Source organism: Rhipicephalus microplus, chromosome 5 (genome assembly GCF_043290135.1).
Source record: "Rhipicephalus microplus isolate Deutch F79 chromosome 5, USDA_Rmic, whole genome shotgun sequence".
Lineage (NCBI taxonomy): Eukaryota > Metazoa > Arthropoda > Arachnida > Ixodida > Ixodidae > Rhipicephalus > Rhipicephalus microplus.
In genome coordinates, this window is record NC_134704.1 from 124,336,166 (window position 1) to 124,354,807 (window position 18,642).

The 18,642-nt window shown below is 44.9% G+C and overlaps 2 protein-coding genes across 2 annotated transcripts in view; one reads left to right on the plus strand and one right to left on the minus strand.

Annotated features, from left to right (window-relative positions):
* Positions 1–9,871, minus strand: part of LOC142817928 (NADP-dependent malic enzyme-like) — a 141,152-nt gene extending 131,281 nt beyond the window's left edge. Inside the window, exon 1 of the mRNA XM_075895904.1 lies at positions 9,719–9,871. Coding sequence (XP_075752019.1) covers positions 9,719–9,768 — 50 coding nt within the window. The 5' untranslated portion in view covers positions 9,769–9,871. The remainder of the gene's footprint in view (positions 1–9,718) is intronic.
* Positions 9,872–12,239: 2,368 nt separating this feature from the next.
* LOC119174258 (sulfotransferase 1C2-like) overlaps positions 12,240–18,642 on the plus strand; it is a 265,196-nt gene continuing 258,793 nt past the window's right edge. Inside the window, exon 1 of the mRNA XM_075895912.1 lies at positions 12,240–12,281. Within this exon, the coding sequence (XP_075752027.1) occupies positions 12,240–12,281 (42 nt within the window). The remainder of the gene's footprint in view (positions 12,282–18,642) is intronic.

An 18,642-nucleotide genomic window follows, 5' to 3' on the forward strand; every position in this document is an offset into this window, starting at 1 on the left:
AGTTTTGTTGTGGTGAATAGACCAGAACAATTTAACAATTGAAAAAAGGGCTGGTGTTTTTGTTATTGTTAGTATCTCTTGGCTAGCGAGCTGTCTGGTAAAGTATGGTTGCAAGTGCTAATGAGTGTTCACAGTGAATACTGATTGCCTAGCAGGTTATTATGCAATGTTTTTCAGTTATTTAAAGTATCTTTGGCTGGTCATTTCATGGATCTTCACTAGTGCCACAAAGCTTCTTTAAGGCAGAATATATGCTATGTTATAGTGATTGTAACTGACCTTCATCGCTGTTCAAGCCTGCTTTATGCATCAACTAGAAGTTAAAGGTTGAGGTAGCAGTCATTGTAGTGCTGCTGGGATTAATTGAAAATGACCATCTGAAGGTTCTTTTTAAGTACAGAAAGCACTGTGCCTGCATGTCTATCCACCAATGCTTTATTGGCATTTTTCTGCAGGAGAGCATCTGCACGACTGATCTCCGACTCGGGTCATGTCTGGCTTTCTCCCGAGAGTCGACCTGTTTCGTGAAACAAGTCTTGCGGGAGGCAAGAGACTGGTCTTAGGCATGACATTTGTGCTAGAGCGTGCAGCTGTGTTGTTTGTGCTTCGTGCAGTAAGGGAAGAGCTACACTGAACACCATTGTTCGAAGAACGGTGTCATCGTTAACAGTGTTTTCTTTTGGGTGTCAGGAAAGTGCAGGCAGTAAGTGAACTACACGATAGAAGTCTTGGTCGGCAATATAAAATGTGATGGCCCACATTTTTGCAGCTGTATACACTATCACGATGCAGTTAAATGGTGGAATCACGTGACAGAAGGCCTAGAATTTTTCTGTCGCGCTTCATGCCATTGCATAAATAGACAGCGCTCCTGCGTGCCCATTTTATTGACTTTTCAGCATAAACATTGTATTTGGTGCATTAAGATTTTGCTGAAGCATCTCTGCCTTGTGTGAAAAGTGTCTGTCATGGGCAGTACTATTATCATCAGCAAACTGAATGAACTGTGGTGCTTTGTGGCTCTTGAACTTGCTGCGGGGTGCGTGGGTGTTTGACTGCTGCTGCATTATATGACATGCTCTTTTTTTTTTTTCAAGATGTGAAAAAGTATTTGCCCGCAGTTGAGGTAGCAGTGCCCCTGGTATCAACATCTTTGCCGCACCAAGTTTCTTGCGTACCAATGTTGCTTGCGCACCGAGTTGCTTGCATAGCAACAGACAGCAATTTCCAAGGCGTGAAAACTAAAAGTTGTACAGCTGTCAGTCATGGTGACTGACAATATGAAAACTAGTTCTAACAATGTGCGTTTTGCATTAGAAGTCGCTAGCTGGCATTTTTCCATGCACTGCCATGGTAAAGTATATTTCGTTTCCACCTGTGCGTGGCTGCGTGAAGGGCTGGGTTTGAATACTTACTTCCACGGTAGGTAAAAGCATGTCGTAAAGGCTCTCACAAACACTCATGCCTAGTTATCTTCCCCTATAAAAGGATGCTCGAGCACAAGTCCACCATTTGTTAAAAACATCCTGCCAATATGCAGATCCTGCAGTACTTGTTAAATGGACCCTCATATCTGAAAGACCAATTATTTGACCCTGACCTTGGTGCATGGGATTTTTGTGTGTGTGTCTGTTTTTTTTTTTTTTTGGCAAAGCAGTAATTCAAGTGAAGCTGTGATGCCCTCTACTGGCCACCGAAACTCGTGAGTCATCCTCTGTGTACAGTACTTAAAACATTGTCTTCTTGACTGTATAAAGCAAATGTATGTTTTGTAAGCTTGAAATGTCCATAAAATAATACCCTACCCCTTTCGTTGTTGATCCTTGAAAAACACTATGCTGCATGTCTGTGAAAATGAAGGTCAGCGTTTTGAAAGCTTGTTTTGAACTCCCACCCCATTGGTCACCGTTCAGTGACGTACTATTTCTTTAGTAAAGTATTTGTGAACAATGATTCAAGCACCTCGAACCACCATATGTACCATAAAATCCCAAGGAAGCACCCCAACCTACAGTGCAGGATAATACAATGAGATTTGGACGGGGCCCTAGCTCAGTCATGGAGCAAAATTTACGATGGCGATGCAATAGCCACTAATAATAAAGAATGCAAGCGCATGCATCTAATTAGGTGCTTAATTGAATATACTACATGCATTTTCTGTTTTCATGTACCCTCATTAGGTGAATGACAACTGAATAATTGAGTGAAAACAGTGGTAGGGAGAAGAGGCCACATATTTGAAGCCTCCCGAAGAAAGGAGGGGGGCATTTTGCTCGGTATTTTCGGCAATGCAATTTAAAACTATAGTGGCAAGGTTCTTGTGCAGATCGAGTATAACAAATGTTATGTAGTCGTCGGTAAGTGTTCACTTTAGCCTTTGCAAGCAGACCCTACAAAGCAGCAAGGTGCTAACAATTTCTTTATTTAGCCGATGTAATTTGGTATCGCTACAGAAATATTATGCGACGTCCACCATAATATTACTTCTGAAAACATGAAACATTTAATGCAGGGTGCCTATTTTATTTAGGAACATGCAGTTCAGCTTGAGACGCCTTAGGTCGAACAGTACAAAAATACTTCCACAATTGCAAAGAGATATTGAAATTGTCATGCATTTAACTCGGAAGAGAGTGCCATTGTCTGTGATTACCACATCACGAGTCAATTCTATCTTTGACGGTTTTATCCTGCGGATAAAAAATAAATGTAAGGCATCTCTTTTATCTCTCTGGTCTGGTCTGAGTGGTTGAATTGGTTCGCCACGGTGGATCAGTGGCTAAGGCGCTCAGTTGGTGACCCAAAGGTCACGTGTTTGATTCTGGCCGCAGCAGTCTCGTTTCGGGGTAGGAGAAATGATAAAGACCCGTGTTTTGTGCAATGTCGGTGCACGTTAACGAGCACCAGATGGTCACAAATTTCCGAAGCCCTCTACTACGTTGTCTCTCGTAATCATATCATGAGTTTGGGACGTAAAACCCCAGATATTGTTATTATCAGCGTCTGAATCTAGGAATGATCTATACGCGTCGGTCGATATTACGCTGTCATCTGTATTGACATGGGATGGTCTGCTACGGTAAGGGCTGCCGATGTGCTTCTTTATTTATTTTTATTCTTGAATAAAGCTTTAGGCCATCAAAATTGGAGAAAAATAACTACAGCCAAGTCTCTGAGCGTACAAAATCCACAGCCAGTTTTGTTTTCATTCCAGGCGATAGTACTGTCTTGTGATGTTGTGGCTGCTGACGGTGGTAACGTATGAGCAGCACATTACAGCGTTGAAGCACGCGCTCTGGCTTGCTTGGCCATCCGCTACATCAACACTTGCGGTCACTAACATGACAAGCGGCAATCGAGCGAGCATGAGCAAGCGCCTGAACTTCACAATGTGCTGCTGCCACATAATTGGCCTGCGTGCCATGACATCGTGGTACAGTATACTCTAAAATCATATCAGTGTTCTCCCTAAGTTTTGTGTAAAAGCAATTGGAAGCAATGCTGCTGCTAGTGTGTATGGTAGCATTCAATAGTATAAAGTGGTTAAACCAACGTAAGGATTCTTGCTTAACAGCATTGTGAGGTTCCCAATTAATAGCTTCATGAGAATATTTCATTCTAAAGACAAGTATTCACAATTGTTGTGTATCTACACAGGAATTTACTAAGTTCATGTTTTCAAAAAAAGTATTGGATTCTTGCTTTCTACCACTAAATCTTCATAAACAATGCCGCAAGAACCTTTCTGTGAACATTTACATGCAAAGATTAGATAAACCCTTGTCCCAGTGATCATTCCTGCGGTAGGTGAATCGTGGCAGCACCAGTATTTCCTTGAGTAATTTTAATAAGCTCTCTTGTATCCTGTGGCTCTAGAAACTGCAAGGAGGGCTGAATTAGCACTGTGCCTTAGTGAGTTTACCGGCAAAGTTTGGTAGGTGTCAGCGAGTGTTGGTGAGTTTGAGTCATAAAAAAAAAAGAGAACTCGCTGGGTTCATCGAGCAGTAGTATTTTATTACATTGTTAGGGTTCACGACAAGATTTCCTTTAGTGCAACACAGTCCACAATTTTCATAGAAGGCATGTCGTAACCACCGTCGCTGAACACTGAAATCGCTTATGGTATTTCATGTACATTCATTGTGTTATCGTCAAAGGTCGGGCTTGATAAGCAGTTGGACACCGATACATTGCGAGGGTCAACATTAACGACCCATAGTGGAATAAGGATCCCTTTCAGCGACCTCTGTATAGGTACGTCCAGCCAACGCTACAAGAGACTACCGGTTATTTGTCACACTTCTTACATGGCCTGCCCAACTTCGACAACTAAAATTCGTCTACTCGTTCATTCTACAACCTGTAATGCTGCATTCATTTTGAATTTGCTCGTGCACCCTGAGCGATGCAGTATGTCTGCTAGCACTACGCATGCAGTACACTGCTTGTTTGTCTTGTTTAGTTTCAAGTTTGCCTTTCTTGAAGGTCTGTCTTGTATCTTTCAAGAAGGTTGATGCTAGCAGAATACACTAACAATAAGCTCTTCATGGGCACCAGCAAGATGCTTTGCGTCAAATAGTAGTGCCTGCCCAAGTGATGTTTGTAGTTTACTATTCACTGTCATCATTGTCCTTGTGGCCACTTGAGTGGGACAGGTGTTAAGAAACCTTAATAGAGCCTAACTATATTTACCACTTTAGGGGGCTGTATATAGCAAGGCAGAGACTCTACTACCCCCGCTTGGAATTTCAGCTTTGGCCTTTCATGTGTTCTTTTTTTTTTTTTCTCTCAAAGTTTAAGCTTTCCATGTTCTGTTTGCTGCTTGATTTTGGCTTGAACATTATAGTTAAACAAATGGCGTCGGAGATAGGGATGAAAGCCACAGAGCAGCATTAACCAGATTATTTTCATTCAGAAAAATGTTGGTGTTGGCGAACAACAAATGGAAATGATCACCTTTCTGAATTTCACAACTCTGATGAACTGGTGCACGCTTCGGGACACTGCTTCCACATTTCACTCGGTTAAACCATCGATTGATTTAGATGGAATATAATATTTGTGTTGTAATAACCTCATATCTAGTCTCGAGAAAAGGTTATGACATTGCTGGGAACTCTGCAAATGAGTCAAACAGACAATTAGAGCAAGGAATGCCTAGAGGTAGTGTATGAAATTTGACACAAGTGCATAGAAGTGGTGAAAAAAAGTCATCAACCGCTCCATCTCACCAGTTTTAATCCCAATTAGTATGCTACAGTTGAATATACCTAATGTTCTTTTATGCTTTACCAGGCCTGATTCTCTGTTTTGTTCATTTGGTTTCATCTTACATGAAAATGAGCTCTTAAAAAAACAATCACCTTCATTCGTAGACAAAGAACCAGTAGCACTGGCTTCATATGCTAATGCAGATTTTGCCACATTCCCCTCCAGCCCTAGTGTAACTTGCTTTCCTGGTACCCTGAGGTCAACTTACCCATCCAATTTCATTTGATGCTATTTGGCCTCCATTCTTAGCAATGCGCTGTTCTTAAAGCTGCCATCTTGTCGTCGTCTTACCATGCTCCACGACCTTTGACACAGTATCTTGCCAGTCATGTTAACATGTGTAGTACCTGCCCAATTTGGCTATAACTGTCTTGTCATTAGGGCCACTGACCCTGAAGGGCTTCTTCAGGTCGGAGCATACCCAACTCTGCGCTATCGAACAAGATTTATCCTGAAATACAGCCAACTAATACACATTCTTTCTGCGTTAATATAGCAACTTGGAACATATGCTCTGGCGGTGCCCTTCGTTAGGTTGTGAGGAAGTCATCATGCCGTCCAAATGGGAGGGTGCTATTACAAGCTCTGGACTAGAACAATAGTTATGGGCAGTCCAATGTGCCCGCAACGCAGCAGAGAGACTTGGTCTTTTTGTTTAGACGTGCGAGCGGCCCACAACGTGCTAAAGTGCGTTCTGAAAGACTAAATAAAGTTCACCCACCCATTAGAGCCACCACTTCAGTTACACTTCCATGCTTTCTAAGCTGGGTGCGGGTAAGCCGGTGGCTCTACGGCATTGTCCATTAGCTATTTGTTATACAAGGGTGAGCTAGAAGCGAGAGATTCTCGAAATGCCAGCTTTGACATCCGCAGAAGACAATATAGGCACCATGATCGACACTCGCAGTAGATGGAAATCATGCACCAAGTTCATAAAAAGGTAATGTGTGGCCAGTACTGTTTCTCTCTCTTCAGCACAATGGTGTGTCTGAATGCCTGGAGTCATTACAAACACCCCAGTAGTATGTGATTCAAGAGGGCAAAACTGCAGTAAGTATGCTGTATGCCCGACATAGCGTATACTCGCATATGTAACCATGAAAATGAGAGAACACAACGAGCAGGTATAAGAAATGAAATCATTTTATTAATAATTAATACAGGCAGGCCAGGTACAGCAGTTCTATGGCATACTAAGCAACTGCATGAAGGAGCCATCCTTCCAAGTACCCAGTAAAACAAGTTACGGTAAGTTGCAACTGCTGCAGGATCTCACTTAAGTACCAAGTTCCCTTTCGCTAGGTTATGAGTTCACAGCTGTACGTGGAAATTGAATGACATCTTAAACTCCATTTGTACCAACCATCCTCTGTCTGGCAGGTCTGGCTGCCGACCTATCCTGGCAGTCTTAAGAATGTTTTGTGCGATGTGCAAGACATAAGTGAGTTAGTCTCTATAAGCTTCCATTCTGACTGGAAGCACAGTAATTCAAAATTTTTGAATAATGAACCAAGCGCTCGTTATTCTTCAATGAGAAGAGTTTAACAATTTTACAATACTACAGATCACCAACAGTGCTCAATGAACCATAGCTTGAGCAAATTCATGATCATTTTGATATCAGCAGCTAGAGTAGATGCAAAAAATCAGAACTTATGCATAAATGAAAAATGAAAGTTTTGGGCTTGTTTTTTTATTGATGCAATCTTAATGCAAACCAGCAAATAACGAAGCCAAGGTATAGAGGACATTGGTCATACTGTTTTTTTAAGAGTGTTGTAATAACGACTTTGAAGTGAAGTAATGTGGACGAATAGGAAACTTCTCCCCGACAGGGACCAAGCTCACAACCTTCGGTTTGCGTGCCAGCTGCTCTTACGATTCAGCTACAATGGCAGTTCTCCCCTCGTTTAATAATCAGGTGTTTATGTGAATACAAACTTGGATAAGTGTTAGTCAGCATCGCTCATAGCCAAGAGCATGCTGCGTATCATTCAGCAGAGCGTGAGTTACCTTGCTAAGCCACTGCACACTGCGTTGTCATAAAAGAACACCATCAGTGTTCGGATACACTACCTACTAACTCCTGATACTCATAATGTAGCATCATAATGTGCAGCGTAATCGCATGAACTTGCCAAGAGTGAATAGCAAAAATAAATGGCAAGAACAGCTGTTCATTATTTGGTATGAAAGGTATTCATTTGATTCCTATCTTGCACTTTTCTATACAGTCTCACCAACGACTGTTCGAACACCTCTAGAGGCAAGTTAGTGGAAATCGGTACCTGATTCCTCCTTTGGATAGTAAAGCTGCGATGCACACACACAGCCATAATGTGTGGACGTGGGATTACGGGTAATTACTATGTGGCAAAGCTATCATACTTTCCATTGCAGATGCACAATGCGAGACTTCAGAACACAGTTAATGCTTGGCTGGATAGGCGACTCATCTCCATGGGCTAACTTCGTTTTCAGTACATGTGCAATAGCCAGTTATGTCGCTTTCATTAAACTAACCTTAATTACAACTATGGTGACTCTTGCTTACATAGGTGTCCTAGGGCACAAGCTACATTTGTTCCCAAATGTTCTGTTTACTTCAGTGAAACAGACATGCACCTATATGGATGTGAACGCAAGTACAAGTAGCCATATAAGCACCAGCAAATTATATAAGCACCTCTTTATGTAATGTTTTGTTTATTTGAAAAATGTGAAGCTTGAGTATGTGAACTCTGTTTGTCTGCTAGAATGAACAAATTTGCCTTACGGCCATCACAAAACACAGTAATAAATTTTCACATTTGTAAACTTATGTCGCTGATTGTAGTGTGACAGTTCCTGCTATTCAATGCGTACTGAAACATTTAGGTCACCGTTATCCTACAACTATTTCTATCATAAGGCTATCTCGCGTACAAATGTAAATCAATGCACACTGACCTCGTGCTAACAGCTCAAGTGAACTTTTTGTTTACTCATTTAGTCTATGCCCTGTGCACATCCCCTGTGCTCCTCAAGGTTATTTCAATCTTAACAGTCCACCATGTTTCACATCAGATATCGGGAGATATAGTGCATGTTGTTGAGGTTACGGCTTTTTATATGAAGCACAAACTTGTGCACAGCTTAAAAATGATACTTTTCATCAGGATAGAACCTACGCTTAAATACATGTAAGGAGCTCGAATCTAGCTAGTAGTATAATCAAACAAGAGAATACTGATGATATCTGTAGTAGCATTATTGTTTCTCACAGTTAGCTGCTGCCATTCACAGCAGATGCGACACCAGAGATGTACATAGATTGAAGGTTAAAGCATAAAACTGGTGTAACGGCTTCCCGAACGATCCAGTTCATAGTTCAGATTGATAGCTGAATTAATGGCTCGGGCTAGAAGTATTACATGACATAATATCTATCAAAATGTCCGTCGAGAGACTAATTTTGCATATGCTGCTCGATGTGCCCGTGTACGAGCGCAAAATACCGATGGCAGTGGTATCGTCGAGTAGATCTCTCGCTGAGGAGGAAAAAAAAAAACGCAGCTCGGGCACCGGCAGACGTTTTGATCAGTCGCAAAACGCCGATGACTGTATACTGCGGCAGTAGCACGTCCATTGTTTTCTCCTTTCTCCGCCCACAGCTCGCTTTCGCAATCGGCAGAAGCTGGCAGCTGCACAGAAGGCAATTAGGCGCGTCTTCGCATTTGTAGGCACGCGCAAGTGTTGAACACTTCCGCTCAGGCCAGCTGTGCTGCTCGCACGCATACAGTCCACGGCGGTAGCTCGACACGAGGTTGTGAACCATTGAAACTAGTTTAAGGCATCCAAGCAACGGTGCTTCGGGTCAAGCGTACCACTTGCACAACTGAAAATCGAGTGCTTAACCGCTATATGTCCAGTAATGCAATTGTGAGTGCGACTATTCGTTAACGTAGCAAGGCAAGCGCACACTGACGCGTGCACGTCGCCCAGGTGAGATCTTCCGTAACACTCGAGCCCGGCAAAGCCTATTTTCAACCCGACCGGCACCCTGCTCAACCCCTTCTTTATCTTTCCTTTTTTTCCGCGTGCCCTTTCGCGCCCGCCTCATTGATAAGTCGCCTCTCCCAAGAGCTGGGAAGATAAGAAGGCGATCGGCGAAACCAGTCTGGCGAGGCTTTTCGACACGCTTTCCATTCATCCCGGCGGCGGTGGCCGCTCGCGATTGGACGGGAAACTCGTATCGCCCGCTCGCTCGGCGGGCTGACGCTTCGCTGCACCCAACTACCTTCTCTTCTCTAACCCAACACGCGTAGCGCACATGCGGCTCCAAATCACGTTGCACGCCAGTCGCCGTAGCCAGCGCTCGAGCGCCGCCGAGACTGCAATTTGCGTCCGCCAAAAAAGGAAAAAAAGAAAGAATAATAAAACATCGATTCATGCGGCTACACACCTTATAAATGCGCCGAGGGCACCGCTTTGGAGTCTCCGTAGTAGCAGCATCGTTGCTGTTTCAAGACAGTATCTTCCCTTGGTTGGAAGAACGAGTTACAAGCGGCGGCAGCCTCCGAACGAAACGGTTTCGACCTCACCCAGCGGTTCAGGCCAGGAATAAAGCAGTCATCGGAGAAAGAAAAAAAGGATGAACTAAAACAACGTAAAACGAAGCGAACGAGGAGGAGTGCATGAGGGGAAAATTTTGTTCGCCGAGAGCAAACCAGGTGGCGGTAGTTAACCTACCGCAATGGTCCCCCGTGTGCAGCTCAATTTCGGTCTTCCGCACCCTTCCGTAGCATTAAAACGGTTGCTGCGTCTTTAATACAATCAGTAGTATGGCTCCTTCAAAAGGCCATAATAGTAATTATGTTCCCATTATTTTTAGGGTCTCAATTCGTATTTTCGTTTTCCCCTGTGTACTAGCTAGCTGCTCCGCATAACACTGAAGCGTGACCTGAAAGCGCCTTTAGCGGAGGCTTGCGCTTTCGAATCTCGGTGCATTCGAATTGCGAGCTGCCGTTTACAATAGATGGTGTTGCTTGTTTGGATTTAATCTCACTTAACGCGTTTGTGGCAAAGTAGACCGAGCTCGGCAAACTGGAGAAGCACCTTTTTTTTTTTGTGGGGATGCTTTTTTAATCAAATCCAAATTACAGGTCAGCCTCTATGGTTTGCTTTTTATAGGGCTTAAAGGGGCATTAAATGCAACTATTAGGTTGACGTCGAAGGTTGAAATAGCGTTAGTGAAGGAGGGGATGCTGGTTCGATTCTGGTGGATGCCTTGGAATTTTTTCTTCTGACTTACTTTTCTTTGTGCCTTTTATAAATATATGTACACTGCGGGACATTGTGTACTGGCTCTCAAAATCGTGCTGTTCGTATGGAGATGGCAGAATCTTACTGCCCTGCCGTGTTTTCAAAATTTGACATATATAAAAAAGTTGAGAGTCGGAAATAACGCTGCATGGCGTCATTCTAGCTCTCAGCTGAAGCAAAGAGAGAGACAGGAATGAAAAAGTATAATTCCACGTGCGACTTTAGACAAATTCGCGTGTATTTTGCTGTGTACTGAATGATCGCATGGCAAGAATTCAATCTACTGACTCTCAAGCAGTACATCACACCAGGGAATCGAGGACGTGCCATTGACGTCAACCTTGCATTTCAGTGAAACTAGTGGCGCCGATGTAGCTTCTATTCATAAACATTGGAGGGGACGGGGTTGCACCCGTAGTAGTACAAGGACTCTGGTAGTACTACCAAGTTATTGAGTCGATTGAAGCGGGTTTTGTCGGCCATTGAAGTTCCGCTTAGGTAAGAATGAAGTAAGTGCAATTATCTGCGGTTTAAGCGGATACATATTTCAATGGGCCCCTAAGCAACCCCTGCATACGCGAAGAATGAACGCATCATTCCCTCCCGACGTTTGTGGTCCTTGCTGTGCAAGTCGTGACGTCGGCAGTTTGTTCACGTGACGTCTGGATGGAATGAGCTCTCGAATGATTGATATACGAGAGATGTCTGTTAATCGTCGCATACCCTGTTTTGCCACGCTGTCGCAAACGCGTCCGGCCTAGCCAAGCGAGTATAATGGGCGCGATAAACGGATTTCACTTTCTTTTCTGCTTTTGCGACTGCGCAAGCGGCGATAGCACCGTGTGCTCAAGAAACTTGAAGTTCGGACTCAACGCTTAGCGGTGATATTCTACGAGTTTTGTGAATGAATAAGTGCCGAGGAGGAGGCAGCCCCTGCAGGATGGGGCCAAAAAGAAACTGCGGTCTTGCCATTAAACTCGGTTTGGGTTAGGGGCCCTTCGAAGGGGCACGTGCTCAAAATTACGCCGGAGTCGCTGACAACAACGTGCACTTTAATCCTACCGGGGTTTTGGCGCGTGAAAACGCCAACTATATATCTTCTGATCTGCGCTAACATTTCAGAAAGTGCGTTTTTCACGGCCCCTTGCATGCTGCTCATGTGCAAGCAACAGAGTAAGCCGGATATTCGACATTCTACTTTTTCGAAGTCATCCGCACTGGCGTGCCAGTGTTAATATAGTTTTGCATTGTTTACTGCTGAAGAACGATATCCACAAAATTTCCTACGCTTGTCTTCCGGCACTCTCATTGTCACTTCCGCTGTTCTTTCTGCGGTTGAGAATGTTGGCGTCGAAAATGCGTCTGTAACATTTTCTTTTTCTGACAGTGGCAGTGCCCTTATCAAGTGGTCTTTCTTGTGAAAGACTTTTTTTGCATCCGCGGCACCGTGAGGTCTTGACTTCACCATTTGATGAACAGAAGTCACTGGATACGTTGGGTGCGAAATGATGGAACACTTCGCAGCGAAGTGTTCCATCAAGGTGTTACCCGCTTTATATTCATAACCTGCGCCAGCGCTTACGGATGTCAATTTGTGCCTCGTCCTCTCCGTATGTTACCGACGACCTGACGCTTCTGCAGCAGACTCACTTGATGAATGGATGGCCCATGCTTTGATGGCCTCGCAAGGTTCTCGGAGACTGGTGAGTGGTGTTTAATTACATCATGTACTACAAGGCCACAAACGAGCTAGCTTACAATGATTATTTACGCCCACTCTGGCTTTTCGAGAGGAATTCACGAGAGCTGCTCAAGACTGCTGGCAGCCTGTATCGTGTCCAAGTCGGGTCTTTCGTGCGACGAAAATGCAGCCGTGGCCGACGCGCTGGCGACAAAAGATGCACTCGCGCAACAAAGAACTGTTACGCCCGTGATGATTATTACGTGGCTAGAAGGCAGCAAAAGGTACAAAAAGCAGATTTGCTCTTCTTAACCACTCAACACGACCACATCTTCTCATCAAAATCAGCCCCCAAATAAACAAATTGTTTTTTTCTGCAAATTAGCAACTATAGGCGTTTCAGAAGGCTTGCAAATATAACAGTACGTGCAACTTCACTTGTAAAAGTCAAAAGGACCATGACACAGCCACCCGATGAACTGGTGTACTCAGTGAAATATAAATGTAGAGGCCTGTTTGCCTATACACCTACATGAAAACTGAAGAATTATTTCAATGCAAAGTAAGCTTTGCAAGTCAACGCCTATACATTTTTCCCTCCACCAGCGAGCGCCATTTTGCAACGGCCCGTGAGACGACATGCGCTGCATGCAATGAATCCGACGTCTTCTATTAAAGTTGCAGCCGCTGAAAATCGTTCAATATATTGTCAGGGGGTCGATACGTGGACGAAGTGAGCAGACTGGGTGTTCGGGTTAACTCTTTCGTTACCATGCCTATTCAAATCAATCATCGGTGACCGGCGCTTTGGATCGTCGATTTTAGTGTGTTAAATTTGCTTCTCGTGCACCCAGCGTAGTTGTTAGTCCAAGAATTCAACTTTCATAATCAATCTGAGTTTGCCTGTTAGGGCAACATAGTGATCTTTGCGCGAACCAACGTGCGTGTATTGTTGAAAAAGGAGGCTGGCGAACTTGACAGAAGTGCATGCCTTTCGTGGTTATGCTGCAGTATACCAACGAAGTTCCATAATAAAAGGAACCTTGCGAACCAAACAACGAAATTAAAGCGTCAGCTTCGCGATTTGGTTGTGATAAAGACACGGACTGGCAGCGTTACACAGGCTAGTCAAAGAGCTGTTTCTCATCTAAAAAGACGAGGCACAGGAGGAAAGTAGACGGGAACGGGCACTCACTACCAACTGATTTAATCATGAAAGAATGGTTGCACGTGAACTCTTAGAGGCGTTCTACATGAAATTGAAGGGTGAAGATTGCGTCTGCCGGACGTAAGCAAGTTTGCGGGAGTGTAATTTTCAATTGCTATGCCGCAATATGCTCTAGTCTTCGATATGAGCGGCGGCCTTGCGATGTGAGCAGCTGCATTTTCTTCCACAGTTCTTTCGTAATTAGGTCAGTTGGTACTGAGCGCCCATTCTTGTCTACTTGTCTCCTGTGTTTCGTTTTTTCTTGCGCTCTATTCCTATTTTTAGACATTGTCCCAATTCGCCCAGCAACGTATTCGATTGAGCTGAGCTATTTGATCAGGATTCATCACAAAGAAGGTAAAGTGTGCGAACACCGGCACCAGGGTAGAAATAAAGGCGCAAGTCAACTCAAGTGCCGCTCTTTGTGTCTTCTTCTTCTCTACTCCGTTGTGATTGAAAAAAAAATGCATTATTTGTGAAAAAATGTGCAATAATAATAATAATAATAATAATAATAATAATAATAATAATAATAATAATAATAATAATAATAATAATAATAATAATAATAATAATAATACCTTTTATTTTTTCAAATAAACCAGTACGCGCGACTAGGCCTGCCAAAGCCAATTGGTGGCTTGAGTGGCAGAGCCTGGCAGACAGCAAAACAAACCGGACGCGTTACAAGATTGTATTTCATGGCCTAAAAGGGATTATAGGAGCCCCGCCACGGTGGTCTAGTGGCTAAGGTACTCGGCTGCTGACCCGCAGGTCGCGGGATCAAATCCCGGCTGTGGCGGCTGCATTTTCGATGGAGGTGGAAATGTTGTAGGCCCGTGTACTCAGATTTGGGTTCACGTTAAAGAACCCCAGGTGGTCGAAATTTCCGGAGCCCACCACTACGGCGTCTCTCATAATCATATGGTGGTTTTGGGACGTTAAACCCCACAAATCCAATCCAGAGGGATTATAGGACAAAAAACAACGTGCATATAGATTAGAAACAACAGGGCATACAAGCAATAGTTACAAGCATTATACAATAGTTACAGCAATTGAAAGTGAAAATGTATAAATGAAAAAAGAACAGAATTACAGCAAATGTTTCTTAAGCAAAGTACCACACTGGGTGATTGTGCAGCATCATGCTTGCGAATGAGTGTATATGAAATGCAAGCAGAATGAGTGTATATGAAGTGCCCCCGGACGCCAAAAGAAAATCTACGAATGCAGTCGCATAGTCGCTAAAATATGGGAGAATAAGCGAATGAGCGAAGCATGCCTACTTAAACATCGAAAGCTGAGCCCAGTGTCCGCGTCACACGATTCGCACAGCCAAATACTACCCAAGAGCCCAACATAGTCGCCTCAAAATGTGATCACAGACGTGTTCAGAAGCGTCTTGTTCAATTAGAAGCATGATACGCAACATTACTAGCACTAAATCAACACGAAAGCCACGCACGCTAAACTGCGCCCATCCGTTTTCTGCCCTGATCAATATGGCGGTGTCGGCTTCAGCCGCGGAGCCTCTCCGCCACTCCAGAAGCTTTAATATAACCTCCTTGGCGTCAACGCGGTCGACGCGTGCCAGTAGTTGCGCGCCCTTTTCCTCCACAGGCACGACTAGACGCTTTTGACGCGTAGGCGCGTGCGTACGCGTGCCAGTGGTTGGCACTTTACGACGCATGCGCAGTGGCAGTGACCGCACCGCAAGGGCTCGCGGTGTGCTATTCTAAAGCTCCCTGATAGCTTGCTGCACAGCGACCATCATTTCGATGTTGCCCACGCGTCAAGAGAGCTGCGTAGACAGGGAACATGAGAGCACGGCACGCACGTCTTCAAAAGGGAGGCTGAAATGAATAACAGGGCACGAAGTTATGTGGTGATAAACGGCCACCTCCGAAAACCAAAGGAATTTGCACGTGATCATAAGATACTCTGACGTCATAGTGGCCGTCATTTTTTGGTACTGTTGTGGCGAAAAGCTGCATACAGTGATGCTCGATGGCAATGTGCTGTAAATCAGGCCTAATGTGGGAGGGTGCCCTAGCCCCCCTTCCGATAATCTGATGAAGGGGATGTTTTACCGAAAGCAAGTATTAGAAATAGGCGCTCTTTTCAAAAACAGCCCGTCTTCAAAAAGTGTACCCCCCCCCCCTCCCCGGAAAAAAAAAAATCCGGGTTGCGGGCTGTGTACGATCGAATGATAAAACCGGTTTATTCAAAGCCCTAGTGCTGCACGGCTGGGTGAAGCCGTATGCGCCGTGCCGCGATGTGAGGCGAGCGTCTAACGCCTGCGGAATATATCACGCGCAGCCCGGACCACCCGAGACCTGAGCCCGCCAGCGTCGCTCTCTCCTCATACCACCCGATTGATAGCAACCGTGCAAGTCGTCTTCATGGTCGTTCGCTTGTTTCTGCCAGCCACCAGAGATGGCGCACGTAAGCACGTTGGAGAACGTTGTAGAGTTACTCTATACGTCGGTGTAGAGCGCCTTGATGCTCCTTCTTCCCCCGCCGATCTGTGCAGAGTGGCGACATCCGTTGCTGGCACGTCCGCCACTGTAGTGCCTATTCCCTCGCTTATGCCTCACGCTCCTATCAAAACAAGCTTACAGAGTGGCTTGATCTCTGCGCCTCCAAGTAGATGTCTGGATGTTGCGTGCCCGAGTGCACGAAAGTCCGCACGCCAGCTGTGCGCTTCCGAGAAATGGGCACTGACATTGCACTGATGTCGCCATTCTGCACCAGAGGAAGTATGCGTCGTAGTAAGGCCCTTACCAGGTCTTTAGGTCAAATAACTATGATGACTAAAGACTCTACCAATAAAGTCACGCCGAAAATACCTATTCAATTTTGAAAGTACTGCAGTACACTGCAGCGTGAACTGTCCCATTGCATTTAAAGACTGGGGTAGCCTACGTCGAGCGACGAGTCTAACTTCTTTTCTTGTAGGCTGTTGGCTGGTTTAACCATGACTTTTGGTGGGAAACATTAAATTAGGAACAATCCTACTGAGTACGAGCATTGTCTGTATACAGGCGTCTAATCACATGAAATGGCTTCAGATTCGACATCTCACTCACTCACGCACTCACTCACTCCTACTGACTCACTCCCACTCACCCTTACTCGCTCACTCACCCACTCACTGAGTATCACTCACTTATACGCACACATATGCGCGCGCTCACACACACACACACACACACACACACACACACACACACACACACACACACACACACACACACACACACACACACACACACACACACACACACACACATGCAGACATATTGAAATCTCATTGAAAATTATGAATCTCAAGATGCATCGTAGCGTTGACATGCTTTCGCAAACTCAGTGATGTGACAAGAGTTCTCTCTTTTTCTTTTTTTCCTCACATTCAGCAACTGACGTCACACTAAGCAAATGAGATGATAGAATGAAACGCAAGCATTGGCGCCTCTTTTCATGAGGTTTGTTAATTACACTCCTCTACGATGACGATGTCGTGAGATATATATATATATATATATATATATATATATATATATATATATATATATATATATATATATATAGGCAGGCATGGTGGTTGAGTGGCCGTAGCGTTGCATATAGTCCAGTAAATCCTCCGTGAGCGGTCACAACGTGGTTTATTATGACGTTTCGGCCTAGAGTCTGGCCTTCATCCTGATGAAGGCCAGACTCTAGGCCGAAACGTCGAAATAAACCACGTTGTGACCGCTCACGGAGGATCTACAGAACTATATATATATATATATATATATATATATATATATATATATATATATATATATATATATATATAGTCACGAGCTGAGTAAATACCTCAGAGTGATGACGACCAAGTGCTGAGGGGAATGTGCACGGACTGCAGCAGCGTTGTACGCATTTGCTCGCCAATATATTTATCGCGTATACTTTATTCCCTGAAACATAATTGGTGGAGGTGCGGGGTAGTCAACACAGAATCTCCAGCTATTGTCCTTTTTTTTACAAGTACAACGGGTAATGACCAGGGACTAGATAAGGGTTCAATTATGCCCTTATGAAGCATTTTATCCACCTCCCGCTGTATGAGAGCACGCTCCGCGGGACTGACACATGGTAGGGCCGTTGGCGAAAGGGCTGAGCGTCACCGGTATCGATGCGATGGGTTACCACGGATGTCTGGCCCAAATTACGGTCGCCGAAGTCAAAGATGTCTTAATAAGAAGCGAGGACGCGGAAGATAGCAGCGACTTGTTCAGAGGTGAGCTTGTCAGATGTCATTGGAGTGAAAAGATCGGAACAGGAACGTGACGAGAGCGACGTTGATGAAAAATCGGGTGGCGATTCTGGGGTTAGGGCGGAAACTGTGGTCGACCAGTGGTGCCAGATGCGCAAGTGACACGCCGCGAGGAAATACTTGCGCTGAGAAGCCAAAATAGAGGACGGGAAATGAGGTTCGGTTGTCCTCAACGGTAACCACCGTGTTGGGGAGCGGGACACTACGTGTTATGGCCACGTCAGAAATTGGGGCAGCAACACAATCACCATCGGTTACTGGAGGGGATGGTGAGAGTCGGACTTGGATTGCGGCTTACGGCGGAAGTCGGAAGAAATCGACAGAGCGTAGACGAGGTGGGCTGGTAGAGACGGTCTCTGAAAAGGATGGTAGTTCGAGCCGAAGAAGACCTTTGGAACAGTCAATGAGCGCAGCGTGTGAAGTCAGAAAGTCGAGTCCAAGGATGAGGTCGTGAAGGCAATTTTCCAGTACAGCGAAGAGAACTGGTTTGATGCTGAGAAATTGTTAATCACGCAGTGCACATTCCAAACACAGCAGGAGTACTTCCATCCGCTGTACGAATGGTATAGGCGCAATCGCAGGCGCCGGAACGTTTTGGAGGCGGCGGCGGAGGTCTGTGCTCATCACGGATATTTGTGCACCGGTATCAATAAGAGCAGTCACAGGTAAACCATGAACGATAATTGTAAGAACATTGCACCGCTGGTCGGGAGTAATCAGAGGACTTGCAGTCCGAGTCGTGTATGCAGCGTCACCTCCAGGGGCTTCACCGGCTAGTTTTCCGAGCGACGGTCGGAGGGAGACCGAGAGCGGCGAGGTTGGGGCTAGTGGGACTGACGACGCACGGGCGAT